Genomic DNA, 23,229 nt, shown 5'->3' on the forward strand with positions numbered 1-23,229 from the left:
TCGTCTTCATCCAAATAGGCACTTGGGTTTGAGGCTCAACTCCAAGAAAAGTGCACTGTCTCCTCGGCAGAGGACTTGTTTTTGGCAGAGGCATTTCTGCATTTTGAGAGGGTTCTCCAGAACGGGGTCATCGGCCCTGCTGGTCTTTCCCCATCCACACTTAAGGTCTACGCGGTGGCTATAACTGTCCCTATCTTCCTCTGAACCTATTAACTCGATTTCAGAGAAATTTATCACACTAAAAATGGCTTTCTTGCCGACCATCACTTCCCTTAAGAGAGTGGGGGATTTGCAGGCCTTTTCTATCGCTCCCTTCTGCCTGGAGTTTGCTCCTGGGAGAGTGAAAGCTATTTTTGAACAACATTTTTACACAGTATTGGTATTTAACCTCTTGAGGCGCACTGTCCAGATACATTTACTATATAGGATACTGTCTAAACATATTGAGAATGATAACATATACATAATTTGAAAGTTCTAAGGGTTTATTGTCAATCTATGGTGTCTTTTTTACGATATAGATGCACCAGCAAAAGTAATATTGTAATTTGTGTTGGGAGTCCAAATGACAACATGCAAAATCAAAACAGGACTTCATACCTTTTTATGAAATCGCAAGATGAATCCAATCCATCGCACTTGGGTAAAATGTCCATGATAAGCGACAATTGAAAAACATCCAACAGCACTTTTTGTCCACAACAATGTTAAATCCATGAAATATTGATACATTGTCCATTGTTTGCGTAATTTTTCTCTTGAACGATCTGCTCTCCATCATCATTCTTCAATAAATTATGCAATCTGAGAACCGTTTATGTTGTAAAACTTTATACGATCATATACATTAGACTCTCATACAAATGAGCTGCTTTTAAAGAAACCGCTTTTAAACACCCCTGCGTGAGTGCGTCATGAAGCACGTATGGAATCAGTCCAATGGCAAGACGGAACATCATAGGCGGGTGATGTCATCGACCAGGAAACTATAAAGCACCCCTGAATCACAATCGCGCTAGTTTCTGATAGGCTGAAGCAAGTCGATCACGGGCATGCAGGGAGTATGGCAGGGCGACGCAGCGTCTCATTCCCTCTTAAGGGAACTAAGGTTACATAGGTAACCGAGACGTTCCCTCTCAAGGGAACTCGAGCTGCGTCGAAACGCTGAGGGAACGCTAATACCCACGTTTCCATAAGAGAAAATGAATGTACTGGCAAATGTATGCGGTGAGGACCAGCTTGCCGCATCACAAACATCATGTAGGGAAACTCCTGACAATAAAGCTTTAGAAGCAGCCATACTCCTAGTCGAGTGAGCTCGTACAGCCAAAAGTGAAGGCTAACCAGCTGACGCGTAAGCAAGTGAGATAGTCTCAACCACCCACTTGCTCATCCTCTGCTTAGATGCAGGACACCCCTTCCTGGGTGACCCAAAACAAACAAACAGCTGTTCAGATTTCCTCCACAGGACAGCTCTGTGGACATAAACATAGAATGCCCTCACCGGGCAGAGCAGATTTAGTTTCTCTTCGTTTGACGTCAGAAAAGGAGGAGGACAGAAAGCCTGCAATACTATTGGTCTAACAATATTAGTAGGGACCTTAGGAACATAGCCCGGCCTAGGATGGAGAAAGGCCTTTACCATGCCAGGCGGGAATTCCAGGCACAAGGGAGAAACCGAGAGTGCTTGAATGTCTCCAATTATTTTGAATTGGATGAAAAAGCAAGAAGAAAGAAAGTCTTTAGAGTAATATATTTCTCAGAAACTTCTTCAATGGGCTCGAACAGAGCTAGGTATAGGCCTTCCAATACAATGGCCAAGTCCCATGTCGGCATCCTCATGCAGACTGCTGGCCTCAGCCTCAAGGTGCCACGAAGGAAACGTGTTATTAATGGGTGTCTCCCCAGAGAAACTTCACTCAAAGGAATGTGGTAAGCAGCTAGTGCCGCCACGTATACCTTCAGTGTGGAGGGGGACAACCCTGCGGAGAAGCGCTCCTGCAGGAACTGCACCCACCAACCTCGGCCACGCCTGCACCATAGCGTCCAACCCCAGAGGGGCTGGATGGCTGAGAGAGAACCACAGTGGACATTGGGATGTCTCCTTGGAAGCGAACAGGTCTACCTCTGCACAACCGAAATTCTTCCACAGGAGCTCCACCACCTCAGGTGGAGTCTCCATTCCCCGGGCCTCTGCCCCTGCCTCGACAGGATGTCTGCCCCCTGATTTAGATACCCTGGAATATAAATCACCCTCAATGAAAGTAGCTTCCCCTGGGCCCACAGGAGGATGGGGTGAGCCAGCTTGTATAAGGGGTGCGATCGCAGACCCCCCTGATGGTTTATGTAAGAGACCACCGATGTGTTGTCTGACCGAATAAGCACATGATGGCCCCTCAGGTCTGGGAGGAAGTGTTTCAGGGCCTGGAACACCGCCAACATTTCTAGACAATTTATATGCCACGAGAGATGATGGTCCTGCCAAAGACCTTGGGCTGGGTGACCACTCATGATCTTTTCCACTCTGCCAGAAAATCTACTAAGGGTACCAGTCTCTCGAGACTGGCCTCTGGAGTGTTTTGAGCCGCAGACACAGTGCCCTGTAACAGCGCACCGGCAGGGAACAACTTGTCTAATTGCTCTAGGCCCCTCCTCAGAGGAAGCGAGCGTTCCTCGGGAAATCGCTTGCTGGGACCGTCTACGCCCCGGCATAAAGGCAGGGTTGGCAGAACGGACCCCTGAGGGCACCAAGAGAGAACGGGCACCGTGTAATGCGGTGAACTCAGTTTTCTCTCGGTGGGGACTACCCATTTCTTCTTAGACCATGCCTTCTTAGCAACAATAACTGTCCTCAGATCAGTTTTGCCCCTAGAAGACTTCGCCTGAGAGCACCGCGCCGCGTCCGAAAGAATGCTGTGGGAGAACGCGAGACGCGACACTCTGCTTTTTTTCTTCCTGAAACCTATTGATGACCTATTGATTTACTGAGTCACCGAATAGGCCAGCAGGGGAAAGCGGGGCATCCAGAAGGAAGTTTTTTTCTCTTTCATCCATTCCTGAGAGGTTCAGCCATAAATGCCTCTCCGTGGCCACCAGGGCTGCCACAGAACGACCCACTGATTTGGCCGTGTCCTTGGTGGCACGGAGAGATAATTCTGCTGCCTGTCATAATTCTCAAATTACGTCAGTGCTGACCTCCTCACTCTCGCTCATGTCTTTTAACAGGTCGGCCTGGTATGCCTGCAGAATGGACATAGTGTGTCCATTCATAGTGTGTCACCGCGGCCTGACACACCGCCGAATACGCTTTACCCACCAAAGCCGAGGTGTTTCTGAGTGGCTTGGAGGGTAATGCCGGTGCTTTAAAGGACAATGCCGAATCGGAGGAGCGATGGCTTGCAAGCGTCTCTTCAGCCTTAGGCATCGCCCCATAACCATATTGTTTAGCTCCAACGATGTTTGAATATGTGGATGTTTGTGGATTAAATATACAATATGATACCGGTCTTTTCCAGGACTTCGACACCTCGGTGTAGAGGTCTGGAAAAAATGGTAAGCACCGGCGTGGAGGCTGCATACGGGAAGGCAGAAAGCGTTCATCAAGTGTACTTTTCTGTCTTCACTCTATGCTTAATTTCTCTACAGCATGAATGAGCACCTCCACTAGCTCCTCACATGCAGAAGACTGAAGTGATGAGTCCTCAGTATCTCCTGTACCAATACTAACAACATCCAGTTCCTCAGAACTGGATAGTTGCAGTACCGGGGCCTCAGCTTGGGCGGAAGAAACCGCAGAGTGTTCTTCCAAACCCTGAACTGAGGCACTGGATCTGACAGGTGAAGGCTGAGATAGGGCTGGGCCCGTCTCAAACCCCGCTGTCAGATCCATTTGCGAACCCCACGTCAGAAGTCACCGCTCTGCCTCGGCAGAAGCGGGACCTGAGCCGCGGGGAGCGCGAACCGAACCGATCGGCGGGAGTGCAGCGTTCTTAATGGTAAACGCTCACAATGCTCACAATCAGCCCCCTCGAGAGCTGACTGGGCATGCTGCACTCCCAAACAAACAACACATAGTTGGTGTGTATCCCTACCCGTGAGATATCGAGGACAGGGACAGACAAAAACTAAGGACAGACAAAAACACTTTTCAGACAATGATTCACACAGAGCGCTTGCTGAAGGCACAGAAGCTAGCGTGGTTGTGATTCAGGGGTGGTTTATGGTTTCCTGGTTGATGATGTCATCCGCCTATGACGTTTCATCTTGCCATTGGACTGATTCCATACGTGCTTCATGAAGCACTCACGCAGTGGCGTTCCTGCAGCGTTTCGACCCAGCTCGAGTTCCCTTGAAAGGGAATTAAACCAATCAGTGACCATGGTGACAAACAGGCTGAGAAAGTGAGAAAACTGAACTGATAATCAACCTAGAAACATAGACATGAACAGACTCAAATAGTGACATTAGTGAGTTTATAAGTTAATAATTTTCTCATAATGTAAAAATTGTATTACATTATGAGTTTAAGATTTTATTACATTTTGAGAAAATTATTACATGAACATTTTATTACAATAATAATAATGTAATACTTAGTACATTATGTGCAGCTATTACATTATGAGTTGCTACGAACAAAGGTTAGAGTTGTAACCAGGGATGTTTTTGGAGTCCAAAGTCTATTGGACAATTTAAACAATTACGCAAGTTGATTTTTAGACTAAGAGAATGATAATTCAGTTGATTCAGTGCATTGCTAGAAACCAAAAGCACAATCATGTTGATTTGCAATGTGTGGGCTATATCAGCAGATAATGTACTTTCTGTAAACATAAACATCCTTGAAGAACTGGGGAAAATAAAGACCATGGAAACAAAAATGAAATCTATGGAGATTGAACTGGAGAAAATTTGTAGCATTGACTACAATGTAGCACTGACTACAAAGCTGAAAAAGTTTGAGGAAAAGACAAGTGTTTCGGCTAAATAATAAACAATTAAGACCTTTATTTTGACGTTTAGGGCCCTGAAACATTATGTGCAGCTATTACATTATGAGTTGCTACGAACAAAGGTTAGAGTTGTAACCAGGGATGTTTTTGGAGTCCAAAGTCTATTGGACAATTTAAACAATTACGCAAGGTGATTTTTAGACTATAAGAGAATGATAATTCAGTTGATTCAGTGCATTGCTAGAAACCAAGAGCACAATCATGTTGATTTGTGTAACAGTTTTAATTCTCAATGTGTGGGCTATATCAGCAGATGATGTACTGGGGAAAATAAAGACCATGGAAACAAAAATTAAATCTATGGAGATTGAACTGGAAAAAATGAAGACCATGGAAACAAAAATGAAATCTATGGAGATTGAACTGGAGCGACTAGGAACAGAAAACAAAGGTAACATGATGGGACACATACATGACACGGTAGTCTCAGCGTAAAATGAAATGCAATAATTTGCATATTCATAACACCATATATTGCTCATACTATGATGCATTCTGTCTGAACTGCTAGGTTGACAAAGGTTAAGAAGGTGAATCTATATTTATGCAGCTCTCATTTTCTGTCCATGTATGCACTGAATTTTTTTCAAATATTTTGTAATCAATGTAGCACTGACTACAAAGCTGAAAAAGTGTGAGGAAAAGACAAGTGTTTCGGCTAAATAATAAACAATTAAGTCCCTTTGCCTTTATTTTAGTTTAGGGCCCTGAAACAAGTTCCAACCAGAAATAGCATTACATCGATGAAATTAAAAGATATCTGAAGGTTATTTCTTTTCGCTTGCCTGTTCATTTTCTTCTCCCCTCTTTTTTTTCAGAAAGGATGAAAGTAGCATTTTCAGCCACGCTGTCAGCTTTAGAGAATACCTACAAATTAATTGGCCCTTATGCAACTGCAACCTCTCTTGTGTATGAAAATGCATTAACTAACATTGGAAATGCTTACGACACAAACACAGGTAATCATGATATTGCTCAAAGAAATTCTAAACATGATGCTGTAAACTTTTATTAGGAGATTTATAAACTATTTTAAGATCCCAAGTTTCTACCGTTATCAACAGGAATCTTCACTGCACCAGTAAAAGGAGTGTATTACTTCAACTTTGTGCTCTTCAATCACCACGCCATGTCGACCGGTTTGAGAATGCTAAAGAATGGCCATCATGTTGTCTCAGCAACAGATAACCCTCCCGGGCAAGACACAGAGGACACTGCGTCCAACGCTGTCTGCCTTCTGCTGGAAGAAGGGGACAGGATAAATCTTCAGCTCTGGGAGAACCGTCGTGTCTACATAGATGGGAACAGACGGAACACCTTCAGTGGACACCTTCTTTTTACTATGTGAAGTTTCAGGGGTTGTATTTAGATAAAATAGTCAATCTTTCCAATCTTTTTAAAAAAAAACAAACATATGAATTAAAAATAAATTAAAAACATAAATTAAAAACAAATAATCAAAGCTTGGGAAGACCAAAATAAATCAATGTTGTCTAAGTATGAAACAAGAGTGTCAAAAGTTATAAAATAGCCTACAAAAAAATCGTTCAAATGTACCATTTCCGCGTACTGCTTTGTGTATAATTGTTCTTTCATTTGTTATTAAACCTGTGTCAATATCAAACAATATAAATGTTTGTTATGTACATGCTTGTAATTCTCACTTGAATGTCATACATCATTTTCCATGCATATTACATGAATAAAGTCATATATTGCTAGTGAAGACAATGAATAATTGTTTTAGGTCTTTTACACACTAACACACTAATCTTTTCTCTCCGTTTTGGCCTTCCGTCCGCACTGAGACGGCGTTTTTATTAATGAAAAGGAAGCTTTTTGAAAATGCTCTCCAAAGTGTTTAGATTTGGAAATGCCGTTTTCGTGTTGTAGTGTGGACTGTCAAAACAGAGGTATTTAAAAACGATGATGTAAGTTTTGTCATGTGACGCATATTGTAGGCTACCAATAGATATTCATGTTTATACTGGTATTGTGCCTGTTATGTGCTATTCACTTTCACACTGTTGCAAAAAAATGTTACTTTGCACAATCTTCATATCACAGTCCTACAAACATGAGAGAATTTACTCACATTTGCTGTCCTGTGGCAAAACATGAGCAGTTTTAGCGTTTTAGACCAAACATATAATGGTGAGTGTGTGCGACCTGGACGCATCAGTGAATGCTGAGATATTTTGCTATAAAAAAATAAAACTATCCTGTCAGAAGAATTGAGCCATAACTTTATTTATTTTTCATCTGCATCATCTCACTGAGCTTTTGTGAGGTTTTACGCATGCGCAGAAAGGTGAATTTAGCGTTTTCAGGAATTTTCCAAAAGTTTCTCATCCACACTGAAACGCTAGTGAGGACGGAGAACGTTTTTAAACGAAAACGCTGTTTTAATGTATCCAGATTAATGTAGACATAGCCTTAAAAGGACACTACTGAAGAACAAAAATCAAAGTAAAAGTGCTTATACTTACTACCTGTTGTGATGAGGCAGAGACAGTGGGATCCATTTGCAGCTTTATTAGAGAGTAGTCAAGACAGGCAGGGTCAAACACAGCAGACAGGGCAAAGCAGGCTAGGCAGAGACAAACCAGGTGAACTGGCAAGGGTCGAGGCAGGCAGCAAGAATCAGGAATCAATAAACAATCCAGGTCAGAGCAGGCAGCAGAGAATCAGAAACGATAAACAGTCCAAGGTCAATAACAGAAATCAAACACGGGAATAAACGCTCAGAAATGATGGCCAGGGCAGAATCAAGACTTCACATTGAATGTGTGTGTGGAAGTGGTTTATATGAGTGTGTGTAAATGAGGTGCAGGTGTGTAACGCAATCAGTCCCAGGTAAGCGGTATTATGGGAAATGGAGTTCAATGGGTAAAGTTAATATTCCGGGGAAGGTTCCCTCCGGTGATGAAGAAGAGGCGGTGCGGGAGCCTGCTCTGTAACACTACCACCTGTGCATGCGTTCAAGTTGTCATTTTCTATTTATTCGGGGAAAATATAATCCAGCATTATCAGAGGAAGACTATAATGCCACTTCATTCATTCATAACAATCACTGCTTGACACTTGGAGTATAAGTCTTGAACTTTCTGTTTTACGCTCGCAGTTGATGACACTGACGTTTCCTTCCTAGTCTGGGAAATAATCATTTAAATTTTAGCCTGACTTTATCTCAGTCCATTCAATTACTGACATATTTTCATTTAAAATTAAGCTTATGTGAATCTGTGCATAAATGATGTCCCTTTTACGATGAACACTATTATTGTGCTTATTTAATGAAATCACACAGGAAATGTCTGTAGTCATTTGATTGTCCTGCTACAATGTAAAAATGTTAATGGAAAATGTAAACTGCTACAGTGGTGCTTTTAAGTCCCTGTCAGCCTATCATTCTGAATGTTCATTGAGCTGTCGAGTCAATTACTCTTGTTTTTTAATAATCAGACGTGAGTTTATATTTCTAATGGAGAGCAAAATCTCAGAATCCCAGGTCCTTTCCTTTGGGGATTTCTTCTTTCATCTTTGAATTTTGTCTCAGGAATCAACCTACTATCAAAGACTAGTTCAAGTTCTAATTAAATAAGTTCATGCTCAGCGTGTTCTTGGTAAAGTACGGCACTGAGATCAGAGAACATTGATCGGTTCACAGTAAATGCCGCTAGATTCATCTTCATTCATCTAGTTTCAGCGCAAAGGTTTGTCATTTATAACATGCATTTGAAAGCAACACGACCCTAACATCTTACAACACGCTTGCAAACCTGTTGTCCAACAAAAGAGAATATTTCATGACATGTTTTTACTCCAGCTCATTTCATAACGTCCAGTGTTTGAAATAATTTCCTTTTGTGATCTGACAATATCTTCATATCAATGTATGAGGCAGAAATAATATTATTTGTGGTGTTCTATACAGTGAAAAAGGCTATGTCGATAAGCATTGCATTATAAATATATTTTGTGAAAATACCCGATATATATATATATATATATATATATATATATATATATATATATATATATATATATATATATCCTATAAGGTCATTACAAATCAAACGGTACGACATGGATCTAATAAAGTTGGGTACAACATGTATGTAGACTGTACGATGATGACCACAGAAATCACCACGATTGGCCATCTTTTGTCAGGGACAGCCCAAAATCATACAATGTGTACTGGTCATAATACAGTGGTGTTAATTCGTCAAAAACCAAGGTATGGCAGACCAATACGTCATCCAATCTTACTCCCTACTTGACAGTCCTACTTTCAAGAACTTAACACAACTTTTTCCAGCACTTCAAAGCTTAAAAAGTCTGAATTTTATCCAATTTGAATGTTATTTTTAATGTGATGACCAACATTTTTTTTGTCAAAAACCAAAGACCAAAGATTGTCCTCATTTGTAACTAAAAGTTTGGTGATGTATGAAAACTATATCTTGATGAAAAACAAACTATTGGTCCAATTCTCACTATTAACTAGTTGGTTATTAGCATGCATATTAGTAGGATATTGGCTGTTTATTATAAAGCACATATTAATGCATTATTCTGCATGAGTGTATTCTACATCCCTTAATCACCAATACCTAAACTTAACAACTACCTAACTAACTATTAATTAGAGGAGTTTATTGAGGCAAAAGCCGTAGTTAATAGTTAGTTAACAGTGAGAATTGGACCCTAATCTAAAGTGTGACCTAAATCTAAAGTGCAGACATTAAATTACCGCTATAGCCAGCAGAATAGTGACCAGAAAATAACATACATATTAGCATAGCTTGTTTGGAAGAAAGTGTGGCTGAGTTTATTTGGATTTAATTTCATTTCCCACTGTTCTGAAATCTGCTCTCTTTAGGCCCGATCGGTGCATTTCTGATCTCAGATCAGTTCTTTCTCTGTTCATCAGCACACGTTCCCACCGCTGGCTGTAATAACATGGGCATAAGTCACCAAGGCCCCCTATTATAAACAGGTGTCAGGGTAGCAATAAAAAATGACAACTTAATTCAGACCTGAGACGCTTTGTAAGAGTGGATTAACACATCGTCAGGGGCCATTTATTTTTATTGCATCTACATGGCTTTAGGGAGGTGGCAGTCCTGCCTGAGAAAGACACCTCTGTTCAGAGATGGATCTGTCTGTGCATGTGCTTGTCTGGGAATATGTGAACGCCTGCCTTTCCCAGGCACAGTATATGTAGGGGATTTAAATGGGTTTCTATGAGATTTAAAAAGTTTCACAAATCAAAATCCTCCTGTACTGGATTTAAATATCTAACCATGTCCAGCTTACCAGTATTGATCTGTACACTTCAACGAGTATACATTCACTATACATGATCTCTTCATTAACAATATTCAATCACTCATGATCATCATACCTGTTTGAATATGAATATTGAACATTGTATTTGTTTGGATAAATATTTTGTTAATGGGAATAATTAAGCTTGATTTGATCTCTTCTACGTTTTAATGATTCTTTACCAAAGTTGTAATATTGCAGTTAAGTGTTATCAAGTTATTAATACTAAATTACAATTTGTTATTTAAGAGTTTTGAATGGACAGTAATGTGATACGATACTTTTTCTCACCTGGGCTGGGCAATTTTTTTGGCAAATGCAAAGGTGCTTTCACACCAAAAGTGAATTTGAATAAGCCTCAGGCTGAAGGAAATGCATATTTACTCCTGTACAGTAGAGGGCGCCACTCAAACAATCCTTTCAGCTGTGCTGCTGTTCAAGATCGCAGAAGAATATGACTCATGAGAAGAAAGTTCAACACTCTTACTTCAGCAATAAAAACTCAAATTAAACACAAATGTGATGTTTACAGTCATTTTGGTTAAATTGGATCATTGAAGGTCATGAGAAAATTCATTTGTTAATAAAGTGAGATTAAATACATAAAGTATATTTGTTCCATTTAAAGGATACATATCGTCGCTGCCCGATGAAACTCACGTATGTCCAAAACGGTTACTTTTCAGGAAGTGAAAAAAACACCGTAATTTCAAAAGCAGTTGAACGTAGCATTGTCAAACTTGGTACGGCATCTTTAAATGTAACCATATTCTTGCCAGTGTAATGATATAATCCACATTTGACCAAAATCGAGTTTAAATGGACATACGTGCATATTTTACAGTAACGGTGGTCGATACGCGTTCTTCCGATCATTAATTAGAATGGCCAAATCGCGTTTCATATTGACAGATGAATAGGCTACGCTCAGTATATTAAATAGCCTACGTCTCAGTTTATTAAATGTCTCTTGCAAACTATGAAGGGACAATGAATCAACACTCATTGCTGGGCCGGCGCGTCCATATAGGCGAACTAGGCAATTGCCTAGAGCGGCACTTTTGTAAGGGCAGCAAAATGTGTGCCAACCGGGAATGAACAATTCACAAAATAGGCTAGGCTATATGATCATATAATCATACATAATCAGAGAGCCTTTTTCTTTTCGTTTTGAATTATTTCGTTTAAAGACTTTTCAAGCTTTGTGTATTTGATGTATTTCTCATGTCTGTGTGAGGCATACACTGAGTTTCGTTAAGTTAGGATGAGATGCGCTCCAGTTAACGTGCAATGCAAGTGACCGCGCGGGCGCCTCCATGATTATATTGTCTGCTATATATTTGCTTCTTATTTATTAAATCCACTCCAGGCAATTGGTTGATGAAAAATTTATTAAAATTAAGATACAATTTATACAAAACGAAATTCACTTTAAAGAAAGGTTTTCTACAAAACCAAACTTAATGAAGTGGTCAAAATCATGTTTGACCCGTCTCAAATTGTGCATCCTATTACTCGTGCTGTTCACTTTTCATACTTTTAACAGTATAGTAGACCTACAGACTCTATTTGTACAAATTGCTGCACATTCATTTAATTCTGCATTTTGCACACACAAGTTGAAAGGCTTCAAATCAAGTTCACGGATAATTGTGCGTGCATTTATTAATCATTATGATACTAAAATCATAACAAAGTAGGCTATGCTATGTACAAAAAAATACAGCCATTTCTGTTTTTTTCTTTAAAACAAAAAAACAAGCTGCACCCTTTTTTTTACATTTCATCTTTCATTCCGAAATAGAATAATGAATGAACGAAAAAGTACACGGACCCAACATGTAGGCTATTAGCCTTTTTACCCATTATCAATCTAAATTAATCTCGTTTTTAATTTAACTTAATTTAGTTTTTCTTTATTTAAATTTAGTTTTTCTTTATTTAAATTTCGGGTTTTTCTTTATTTAATTTTCGTTTTTTCTTTATTTAAATGTCATTTTTCTTTATTTAAATTTCGTTTTTTCTTTATTTAAATTTCATTTTTCGTTTTTTAAATTTCGTTTTTTTCTTTATTTAAATTTAGTTTTTCTTTATTTAAAATTCGTTATTCTTTATTTAAATCTACCCTTTACTGTGTCAGTAATTTATTAGTCAGGAAAATATTAGACTACCTTAAAAGTATTGCTTAAGTTAACAGACCCGTGCGTGAACATCTCCACAATAAAAAGTGACAATTACTTCGTCTAGACCATTTACCGGTAAATAACAGTTGTGAATATATTGCGAATATATAATAAACTTGAACAGTTGTCAAAAACAAACGTTTGCTGATACTTTACCTCACAGAGTTATTCGGCTATCCAATGCTGAGCTTCCAGAGACGCTTAGACCGGCGAGATGCCTCCACAGGGCGGGAGATACGCGGCGTGATTGACAGCTTTGACACCAAATGGATATACGTGAAAATCAGATGACATGATTTCACAACTTTTCATTGGTCATTTAGATATGTGAAGCATACTGTATACGGAAATGAACCTGGGCCGGGTTTCCCGATAACGATGTATCTTAGCTCTTAAGAGCGCTTTCTACGTGCAAGGTTACGAACGCTCGCAGCAATTCCACGAGCGTTTCCCAAAAATGCACTTAACATGAACGCGCGAGAATGCGCTCTACGTGCTACTTAAGAGTCGCTGTCCATTCGTGAAGTGCTGAAACATAACCTTATATGGAACGTTTAACCTAATAATTGTCATCTGTTGTGGATTAGCAATCAAGACAAGTCTATATAAAGCACCTACAGGCGGAGGCACTGACAAAATAGCTAAAAAAAATAAATAAAAAAAGATTCCTTTCAAAAAGATGAAATTAATGTCCTTTTAGAGGAGATAGAGTGAAACAAAGATGTAATTTTTAACAGATTAAAAGGATTTATTTTATTTATTTTTTGTTCATTCATTTAATTTTGATTAAAATTATTAGATTAAATTATTTCAATTTTTTGTTTTGTTTTCTGACCTTTTTAATTATTTAATTTATACATTAATTTAACCAACAACAAAAAAAGAACAATAAAGTACAATCAAACCTTATATTATAATCACATTGCATTTGAATAAAGTTAAAGGTGTAATCTGCCGGTTGTCCTGCAGGTGTCCTCATAAATCTGTCTTCTTACGATGAACTTGGTGATGTACGATTACTCCAGAGCACTCGTAGATCTACGAAGATTTTCAAGTGCTACTTAAGCTACGATGCTTTTGGGAAACAGACCGTAATATTAAGATCAGTCGTACGATCGTTTTTACGATCAACTTAGGCTTACGATGCTTTTGGGAAACGCAGCCCAGGACATTCTATCCGTCGAAAAATCTCAAAATCGGCAAAATGGACATACGCGGTTTTCATCGGACAGCGACGATATGCTTTTAAATCGTTCCTTTTTACATATAAATCATACATTTGTAGTCTATATAAAGCGGAACTGCAATGCTTGGGTCTGAATTCGTCATTATTATACTGTAGCTCCACAGGCCCCTTTTCTACCCCTTTTCTGATGTGCGTCTGAGAGCAACTCGTTTTGGTGCGGTCTCTTTAAATACAATAGAGACACTTCATACCCCGCCCCCTCTCCAGGTTGTAGCGGTGACACTCGGTTCAACTCCACCCCGTTCGGCCATTTTTGTAGTTTGATAGCAGAGATACGATTATCTAGCGGCACAGAAACGTTTTATTCACACGTTATTAACAAAATGTCAACAACCATCCAGCCTTACATGTTCGAGCCAGAGTCGGAGCGAGATGAAAATGAAGACGACGAACCTGCAGAACAACGTCTTCATATGGATGTATTGCAATGGTGTGTTACTGTATTTACACATGAAACTTTTACCACCGTGTCGATTTATTTTGATTAATATGTGTGAGGGAGAGAGAGCAAGACAGCGTCTAGTTTGGAGACGGTGAAGTCTTGTTTACACTTTCGCCTGGCTCCGAAGAGAGAGAGTGACCGGGTCTCTCTCTCTCTGCTCGTTCTTTCAGTTAAACATGCGCCCTGTCACAAGCGCGGCAGTTCATCTACATTAGATGGTGTAATGAAGCGTGTGGGTTACTACCATAGGCGGAGTTTGACATTCGAGCCAGGGGGGGCAAAAAAAAAAAGATCATTGTAGCAGCTGGGACGTATAGAAGCTTGTTTCCGCCACTGAATAATAAATAAATAATAATAATTGCGACCCCTATAAAGTCGCAAAATGGGAGATATAAAGTCAGAATTGCGTGATATAAAGTCGCAATTGGGAGATATAAAGTCAGAATTGCGTGTTATAAAGTCAGAATTGTGAGATATAAACTATTCTGAGAAAAAAAAGAAAAGAAAAAAAAAGTCTGTCTTTTTTTCCCTTAGAATTTGACTTTTTATCTCACAATTGCAACATCTCGCAATTCTGACTTTATTTCTCAGAGATATAAAGTCAGAATTGCGTGAAATAAAGTCGCAATTGCGTGTTATAAAGTCAGAATTGCGTGTTATAAAGTCAGAATTGCGTGATAGTCGCAATTGCGAGAAAAAAAAGTCAGAATTCTGACTTTATAACACGCAATTGCGACTTTATTTCACGCAATTCTGACTTTATATCTCTGAGAAATAAAGTCAGAATTGCGAGATGTCGCAATTGTGAGATAAAAAGTAGCAATTATCTTTTAAAATGTTTTATTTTGTGGCGGAAACAAGCTTCCATAGGGTCCTGCATGGCCTATCAATTGGGGAACTCGCACATACTGTATGGACAAAACAAACATGCTAAATAAACACATTTATTTTTAACCCAAGAAAAAACAGTACAACAATACAATCATATTTGTAAACAGGTAGAACTTCGCCACTTGACTTCGCATCGCATCTTCGTTCGGACACAATTAAGATCAATGAAATGTGGACCACTTTTGCACTGTTAAAATATTATCTTCAACCAAAACGAAAAGATTTTTAAGGTTTTTCTTTCCTTTTTTCAAAACACATTGTGGCAATGAGAGTGATTAAAAAACAAGTTATATTTCCCATTTTGTTGTACTTCATGAAACATTTAAAACATTTTGAGAGGGAAAAATTAACACAATACTCTCCACTTTTGAAACATATTGAACAGCATATTGAAAGCAGTGTGTTGAGTTTCTCCAGCTTAAGCAGTTATTTGGCAGAGAAATAAAACTTACAGACCTAGACATTGTCCAGACTAGTGCAACAGTAATTTTTTTGCGTCCGGCATATGCGTCGATAATGGTCTCGGGTGAGAGCTTGGCCGTAATGTCGCTTTCGATGTTAAGTCACATGACCCAGAGCCCCGAATTTATTTAATTTTTTTACTAAAGCAGTAGGCCTATATGAAATCAGATGTATTACCTACTGTAACGGTCACCAGCTGGAGTGCCCTTGAGAGCCACCAGAGGGCACCCCACATCAGACACTCACGTTCACTCTCAGACTACATTTCCCATACTCACTGCCCGGACTCATCATCTCTGATCACTCATCACAGTCACCTGTACCTCATTATCACTGATTGCATTCACCTGTGTCCCATCACCCTGTTAGTCTCAGTCTATTTATACCATGTTCATTCATTCACTCACCGCGAAGTCTTGTTTAAGTGTTACACTGCAATTCCGAGCGTTTTCCCTGGTTTCTTGTCTTTTGGTTTATTTGGATTTCTTGCCCTGTTCCCTGGATTACTCTTTTGCCTCTGGTCCCTGCCTGTTTTGTTTGTTTCTTTGTTGGTTTGTTTGGACTGCCTACCTGTGTTTTGACCTTTTGCCTGTACACTGGATTACGCCTCTGGATTACCCTTAATAAAGCTGCATTTGGATCCTCTACCCTCGTGTCTCAGAGCGGTTCGTAACAGAAGACTTCGCCAAAATATGGATCCAGCAGCTGTCAGTAATGGAGCTCTAATAAGATGGCTATCTTCCATGTATCAGGATGGTCAACCTATCGAGAGGTATGTGAGGGATTTTCTGGCTTGCTGTCACTTAGCGTCATTAGATGACACCCAACTCATGGACCTGTTTTGGAGTGGACTGGATGAGGAGATTGCTCAGATGATGCCGGATGACAATACCGGCTGGACCCTAGAAGGGTATATCCACCTGGCCCTTTCCTTGAGCAGTTCGGCATTTACTGTGGGCTTGGCTGATGAAGAACCCTGCAAGCTCACAGTACCCCCCGAGCCTGAATCAGTTCATGTCCCATCCGTCCAGCCTGAGAAGCTTCTCATCATGCCAACCATCAAGCTGGTCACCGGATCTGTCTATTACCGTCCAGGACTGGTATCCAGTGTGGCCGATTCCCCGCTGAGGTCAGCACGTGTTGCCATAAGGGCCATCGTGCATGAGTCTCGTCCCGCCGAGACTATCCTGCCTAAATCTTGTTTCGCCGAGACTGTCCTGCCTGAGTATCTTCCCGCCGAGCCAGAGCTTCACGTCAGTCCTGCCGAGCCAGAGCTTCACGTCAGTCCTGCCGAGCCAGAGCCAGAGCTTCACGTCAGTCCTGCCGAGCCAGAGCCAGAGCTTCACGTCAGTCCTGCCGAGCCAGAGCCTGCACTTCACGCCAGTCCAGCCGAGCCTGCACTTCACGCCAAATCTGCTGAGACCAAAGCAGTATGCGTCATGCCCGCCGCGTCTGTGACAGCAAGCGTCATGCCCGCCAGCACAAAGTCTTCACCGCTGGTCCCGTCCAGCACTGAGCCCTCTTCACCGCTGGTCCCATCCAGCACTGAGCCCTCTTCACCGCTGGTCCCGTCCAGCGCTCAGCCTTCTTCGCCGCTGGTTCCGTCCAGTTCAGAGTCGTCTTCGCCGCTGGTCCTAGCCAGCTCAGAGTCCTGTTCACCGCTGGTCCTGCCCAGCGCTCAGCCTTCTTCGCCGCTGGTCCTGCCCAGCTCAAAGCCCTTGCCGCCGCTGGTCCCGTCAAGCTCAGAGCGCGCTGATCCTGATCCAGAGACTGTTCACGTCACTTCTGCCGATCCAGAGACTGAGCTTCACGTCACTTCTGCCGATCCAGAGACTGAGCTTCACGTCACTTCTGCCGATCCAGAGACTGAGCTTCACGTCACGTCAGCCGATCCAGAGACTGAGCCTCACGTCACGTCCGCCCGTCAAGAGTCTCGTCCCGCCGAGACTAAATCTGTTCCTGAGCCTGAATCTGATCCTGATACTGAGCCTGAATCTGTTCCTCTTCCTCTTTCTGCGCCTGTGTCTTCGGACAAGATGGCCGACTCCACGCCTGTGTCTTCGGACAAGATGGCCGACTCCACGCCTGTGTCTTCGGACAAGATGGCCGACTCCACGCCAGTGTCTCCGTACAAGATGGCCGCCGCCGAGCCAGTGTCTCCATACAAGATGGCCGACGCAGAGCCAGTGTCTCCGTACAAGATGGCTGCCACCGAGCCAGTGTCTCCAGACGAAATGACTGCCGCCACATCGCCTGAGCCCTCAGCAGAGATGGTCGCCGACACGCCTGAACCTGAGCCCTCAACTGAGATAACCGCTGCCACGGCGTCTGTTCCTGTCCCTGAGCCGGTGTCTGTTCCTGTTCCGGTGTCTGTTCCTGTGCCCCGGCCGCCCGAAGGGTCGTCTCCGCCCCGGCCGCCCGAAGGGTCGTCTCCGCCCCGGCCGCCCAAAGGGTCGTCTCCGCCCCGGCCGCCCGAAGGGTCGTCTCCGCCCCGGCCGCCTGCACAGCCTGCTCCGCCCTGGTCGCCTGCACTGCCTGCTCCACCACAGTCTCCAGGTCCTCTTCCGCTCCACGGGCCTGGCCCTCCATCCCGCCCCCGGGTCCGCCTCCGCTCCACCACCCTCCTGGACAATTTAGGAGCGTCTGGAATCCGCTCCTTAAAGGGGGGGCTATGTAACGGTCACCAGCTGGAGTGCCCTTGAGAGCCACCAGAGGGCACCCCACATCAGACACTCACGTTCACTCTCAGACTACATTTCCCATACTCACTGCCCGGACTCATCATCTCTGATCACTCATCACAGTCACCTGTACCTCATTATCACTGATTGCATTCACCTGTGTCCCATCACCCTGTTAGTCTCAGTCTATTTATACCATGTTCATTCATTCACTCACCGCGAAGTCTTGTTTAAGTGTTACACTGCAATTCCGAGCGTTTTCCCTGGTTTCTTGTCTTTTGGTTTATTTGGATTTCTTGCCCTGTTCCCTGGATTACTCTTTTGCCTCTGGTCCCTGCCTGTTTTGTTTGTTTCTTTGTTGGTTTGTTTGGACTGCCTACCTGTGTTTTGACCTTTTGCCTGTACACTGGATTACGCCTCTGGATTACCCTTAATAAAGCTGCATTTGGATCCTCTACCCTCGTGTCTCAGAGCGGTTCGTAACACCTACCACCATTTAGTTGTTTTGTGTTATTTAAAATATTTATAATATATCTTTTTTTTTTTTTTATGCAATTATTTTTTTTTTTTTTTAAATGCAATTACCCGTTTCACCAGGGGGGGGCAATGCTCCCCCTGCCCCCCCGCAAACTCCGCGCCTGGTTACTACATCCAACAACCGAACATTTTAACTTACCCTCTCGTAACTTCTGCATCCTTTAGCTTGGACTACAAAATTGCAGCGAGAAATAAAAATGGCGGATTGCTGGAAGTGTTGGGCCGGATGTCAATGTCCTTATTTGGCAGTTCCGCTGCAAATACTGTGACGTAATAGTTCAAAAAACGTCATAGAGAACAGAAAAATCGGAACAGGTTGAAAAATATGACCAAAACAGAATATAAAGATATCAACGAAGCACCTGAAGAGAATAATTTCAACTTTTCTGTACTTCTAAACACTCCACATATACAACAAAATGCATTTAAGGGCTAAAAAAGTGGATTTAGCATGATATGTCCCCTTTAACATATTTAAATATTTTAGGTTTGCGTAATATTCTGAGTTTGCATTACACTGTTTTTATTCATTTTGAGGAATACTGAATCTGTTTTTGTGCAAGTGAGATGTGTAAATGTTCATATTTAGTCTAGAACTGCAATAACCGTCATGTTCACACACAGCGCACACAACGCCTCTGCACTTACTCCTGATCTCTCTCAACATGAGGACAGGAGAGCTGTCAGACAATACATGGGAAGCAAAGTAACTCGCGTTACTTTTTTGAAAAAGTGACTCAAGATATTTTGTTGTGAATTTAAAAGTAATGTGTACTCGTTACTTGAAAAAAGTAATCTGATTATGTATCTTGCATTACTTGTAATGCATTACCCCAACACTGTTATTTTCATATTTTCTATTTTCACTTTATTATTAGTTAAAGCTTTAGTAATAGTGTTGTGTTTTTGTCATTTGTATTAGTTTTTAATATGTATGTAGTTTTATTTCGAAAGTTTATTTTGATTTAGTACTTTAACTTAAACTAAACGAAAATGGAACATTTTTACCTTGGCATCCAGTTAAAATGAAATAAGTTTAAGTTTTTTTGTAACACTTTTTTATTTTATTTTTTATTTAGAGCTAAATAACCCTGGCTACTGGCTATTTTGAAAAGGGCCTTCAGTATTTCCTTTGAAGTACTTCCTCATTCAAAAGGCAATATATCAACAAACGAAAGAAAGCAGCACTCGCCATTCAATTTATGGGAACTTTAAGTGTTAATTAAGATCATCAGAAAGTGAAAGTGAACAAATATTTATTCCTTTTCACAAATAGTCCAGATTTGTGGACGGTAAATTCATTTGCTTCCAAGGATCAATGAAGCACATCAGTCTTAACCAATGAGAAGATACACACATCGACAATAACTAAATAAACGTAAAGATTATTATGAAAGAAAATGTCTCAGATAAACTGTCTTCCGTTCTTAACACAATCAAATGAAGCCTGAATCCCCAGTATTTATTTGCAGAAGTGTAACGGTGTGTATCTTTCTCTCGGCTCGGCACTTTGCATCTGTCTTTTATAAAGCACATCAAATAGAGACAGAACAGCTGGAGTTGAGCAGCACCTGTTTCCTACACTTCCACTACACATGCAGTTCACAGGCTTCAAAGAGCCACAGGAGCTGACCTCTGCTGAGAGCAATGCCAATATCAGACACATACAGAAGTCATGGAGGACTGCATGTCAACAAGAGCATGCGCAGACAGCCAGCACTCCTGCGCTGAAATACAAGAAAAACTCAAATAACACTGAGCAGTCCTTCAGCCTGATACTAAAAAGTAATTAAACATAATCCATGTAGTCACACCATGCTTTATTTGCATAATATAGTGCTTGATAATATAAGATATTATAATATAAGTAAGGGATAATGTACATCCAGCCGGTTGTTATCTCAGAATAACCCCAGACAGGGTGATCAGGATCAGGTCTTGCTTCACACTGAAGGGGTTTATTCTGCGATAACAACCGGCTGGATGTACATGATCCTGCTTATTACACGGCTACTTGCCATAGTAAATATTTAGACACGGAATATTGATATGAGTTGAAATATTTTATTAGCTCTTTAAACGCAAAGCTTCCACGGAGAGAGCAGTTTCAGCGGCGAGTTAAAACTAGACGGACATTTAAGAGATACGGTATACAGTCATACCACTTATTACACTTATCGCCACATAAATAATTATGAGAATAAGAGATATTGATTTCAGATTAAACTGTTTTAAAATCGTACCTGTTTGTATCTCATAGTCCAACAGTGTTTAAGACAATAGTCACAAAATGGCCGCCGCTGCGTTTGTATGAAACAATGCGAGTCCACGATACTGGATGGCATTATTAAATAACTGTACACAAAATATTGATTCGACTGAGTTTTAATATTTTATTAGCTCACCAAATGCAAAAACTTCCACGAAGAAAAACCGTTCCTAGCAGGCGTATAGGTCTGCTGACTTCAGTGACCCGGATGAGCCTGTGTTTCTGTGATCAGCGGTTGTCATCTGGGAATAACACTTCACTGGATGGCGTGATTGACCAATCAGAATCAAGTATTCCACAGAGCCAGGTAATAATATAATATAATATAATATAATGTAATGTAATGTAATGTAATATTATATAATATTATCATTTTGGGTAACACTATTTCAAAAGTCCACTTTAGATATTCTACTGACTATAAGTAACTTTGCAACTAGATGTCAACTTATTCTAACCCTAACCTAACAGTAATACTCTAATGAGAGTTATTGTACTAACCTTTACTAATATGTTTCAAAAACAATGTAGTTTTCCAGTTTTTTCATCAAACAAGTATCATTGTCCATCAAAAATCATTACATTACTGTATGCACGTATAACTTTACTGTTATTTGTTTAATTTTTTATTTGTCTACTTTGAGATTCTCATTGTTGTATGGCCAGATTATTACTGTTTTCGATAGTTATGACTTGATGAGACTTGATCTATACACACCAGTGCATCACAACAGCATGTGTCATAGCAGTGTAAAATAATGAGTTGCCGTGCTCGACATGCTTTGTGGAATAAATATTGATAATGCATTCATTTATTCACTGGTTACAATTGTGCATGTTTGTTATATTTAACTACTTGACTTTGAAAAGCTTATAGCTTGCCAAACACTTTCTTAGTAGCTTCCTCAACACTGATGCACACTGAGCGCATGCTACTACATATAACTATAATTTATATGCAAGGTAAATATACACTAAATCTGATAATTAATGAAACATTAGATCAGCAGTTGAGAATGCAGACATTTGTTTGTCTAAAGTGTGTTCTTTTACTGTTGACATCTGTGAACACACAGGCATTGTGTGTGTGTGTGTGTGTGTGTGTGTGTGTGTGTGTGTGTGTGTGTGTGTGTGTGTGTGTGTGTGTACTCTGTGGGAAAAGGACTCAGATTGGGGTCAGTGGTGTGTGAGTGACAGCAGGAAGGTAATGAAGCCAGATCTGACCTGCAACATTACTCACAGCTGAGACCCATCCCCACTTGTGTTTGTGAGTTTTCTGAGTGGGTGGCCAATAGCTGATAAACATTAGTGCTCGCTGAACACTAATAGATTCGAATTGATAAGTGAATCAGATAGCATAACTGCAATATATGCGGATCTACTGTATACATTCTGTCTCATAAAACACTTTAGATATATCACATTCACAAAAAAGTCTGTGATTAAAAACAACGGTTACACTTTATTTTAAGGTGTCGCTGTTACAGTGTAATTATATATTTAAGTACTGAGTGATATTAAGTAACTACATACACTTACTATAGGGTTAGGGTAGGATTAGGATTTGGTTGAGGGTTAGTTGCATGTAATTATGCATAATTTACTGTTATTACTATGGTAAGTACATGTAACATATGTAACATGGACACTGTAAAATAAAGTGTTACCAAAACAACTATTTATCATCAGAAAAAATCTTATCTTACTATATATACATTTAACCTCTGTATATTTATGTGTAGAGCGGGACTTGTTTGAATCCATCGGAACTTGATTGGATCGTGAAACGTCACTGATTGGTTAATATTAGTTTTCACGCCCACATTGCCTTGATTATGTCAGCAGAAAGAACAAATAATTTCAGAGGTCAAAAAATGTATTGATTACACTTTATTTCGATAGTCCACTTTAGACATGCTACTAATGCTTTGCAACTACATTTGCTATTTAAACATGATGCAGGACGTGAAAATGACGCCATGTTTGTCATGTTTGAACCATCAGGAGTTTTGAGAACAGCAAAACAGTTCCCTGTTTCATTGAGCTGTTATTTTGAGGAACCTGCACTGCTGGCTCAGATAAGCAGATAATAAACAGATATTCCCAGTAACCTGTGAAAACACAAAGCCAGTTCGCAAACACTGTCCCGTGAGCCACTGCGTCCCACGC

General features: G+C 40.7%; 2 protein-coding genes across 2 annotated transcripts in view; one reads left to right on the plus strand and one right to left on the minus strand.

Moving 5' to 3' along the window:
* foxf2a (forkhead box F2a) overlaps window positions 1–23,229 on the minus strand; it is a 377,307-nt gene that overhangs the window by 171,662 nt on the left and 182,416 nt on the right. The window lies entirely within an intron of this gene.
* LOC309501835 (cerebellin-2-like) lies at window positions 4,757–6,423 on the plus strand. Its single transcript, XM_082174133.1, has 4 exons — window positions 4,757–4,906; window positions 5,331–5,403; window positions 5,831–5,971; window positions 6,077–6,423. The coding sequence occupies exons 1-4, from the start codon at window positions 4,778–4,780 to the stop codon at window positions 6,358–6,360; spliced, it is 627 nt and encodes a 208-aa protein (XP_082030259.1). The 5' UTR covers window positions 4,757–4,777; the 3' UTR covers window positions 6,361–6,423.

The sequence above is a fragment of the Leuciscus leuciscus genome (assembly GCF_965113295.1).
Source record: "Leuciscus leuciscus genome assembly, chromosome: 6".
Classification (NCBI taxonomy): Eukaryota; Metazoa; Chordata; class Actinopteri; order Cypriniformes; family Leuciscidae; genus Leuciscus; species Leuciscus leuciscus.

Bases quoted from the DNA above. Each gene is read 5' to 3' on its own strand.
- LOC309501835 (XM_082174133.1), top strand. From the start codon at position 4,778: ATGTTGATTTGCAATGTGTGGGCTATATCAGCAGATAATGTACTTTCT. The intron at 4,907-5,330 runs AAAATTTGTAGC...ATTGAACTGGAA, and splicing joins CTATGGAGATTGAACTGGAG to AAAATGAAGACCATGGAAAC. The intron at 5,972-6,076 runs GTAATCATGATA...CGTTATCAACAG, and splicing joins TGCTTACGACACAAACACAG to GAATCTTCACTGCACCAGTA.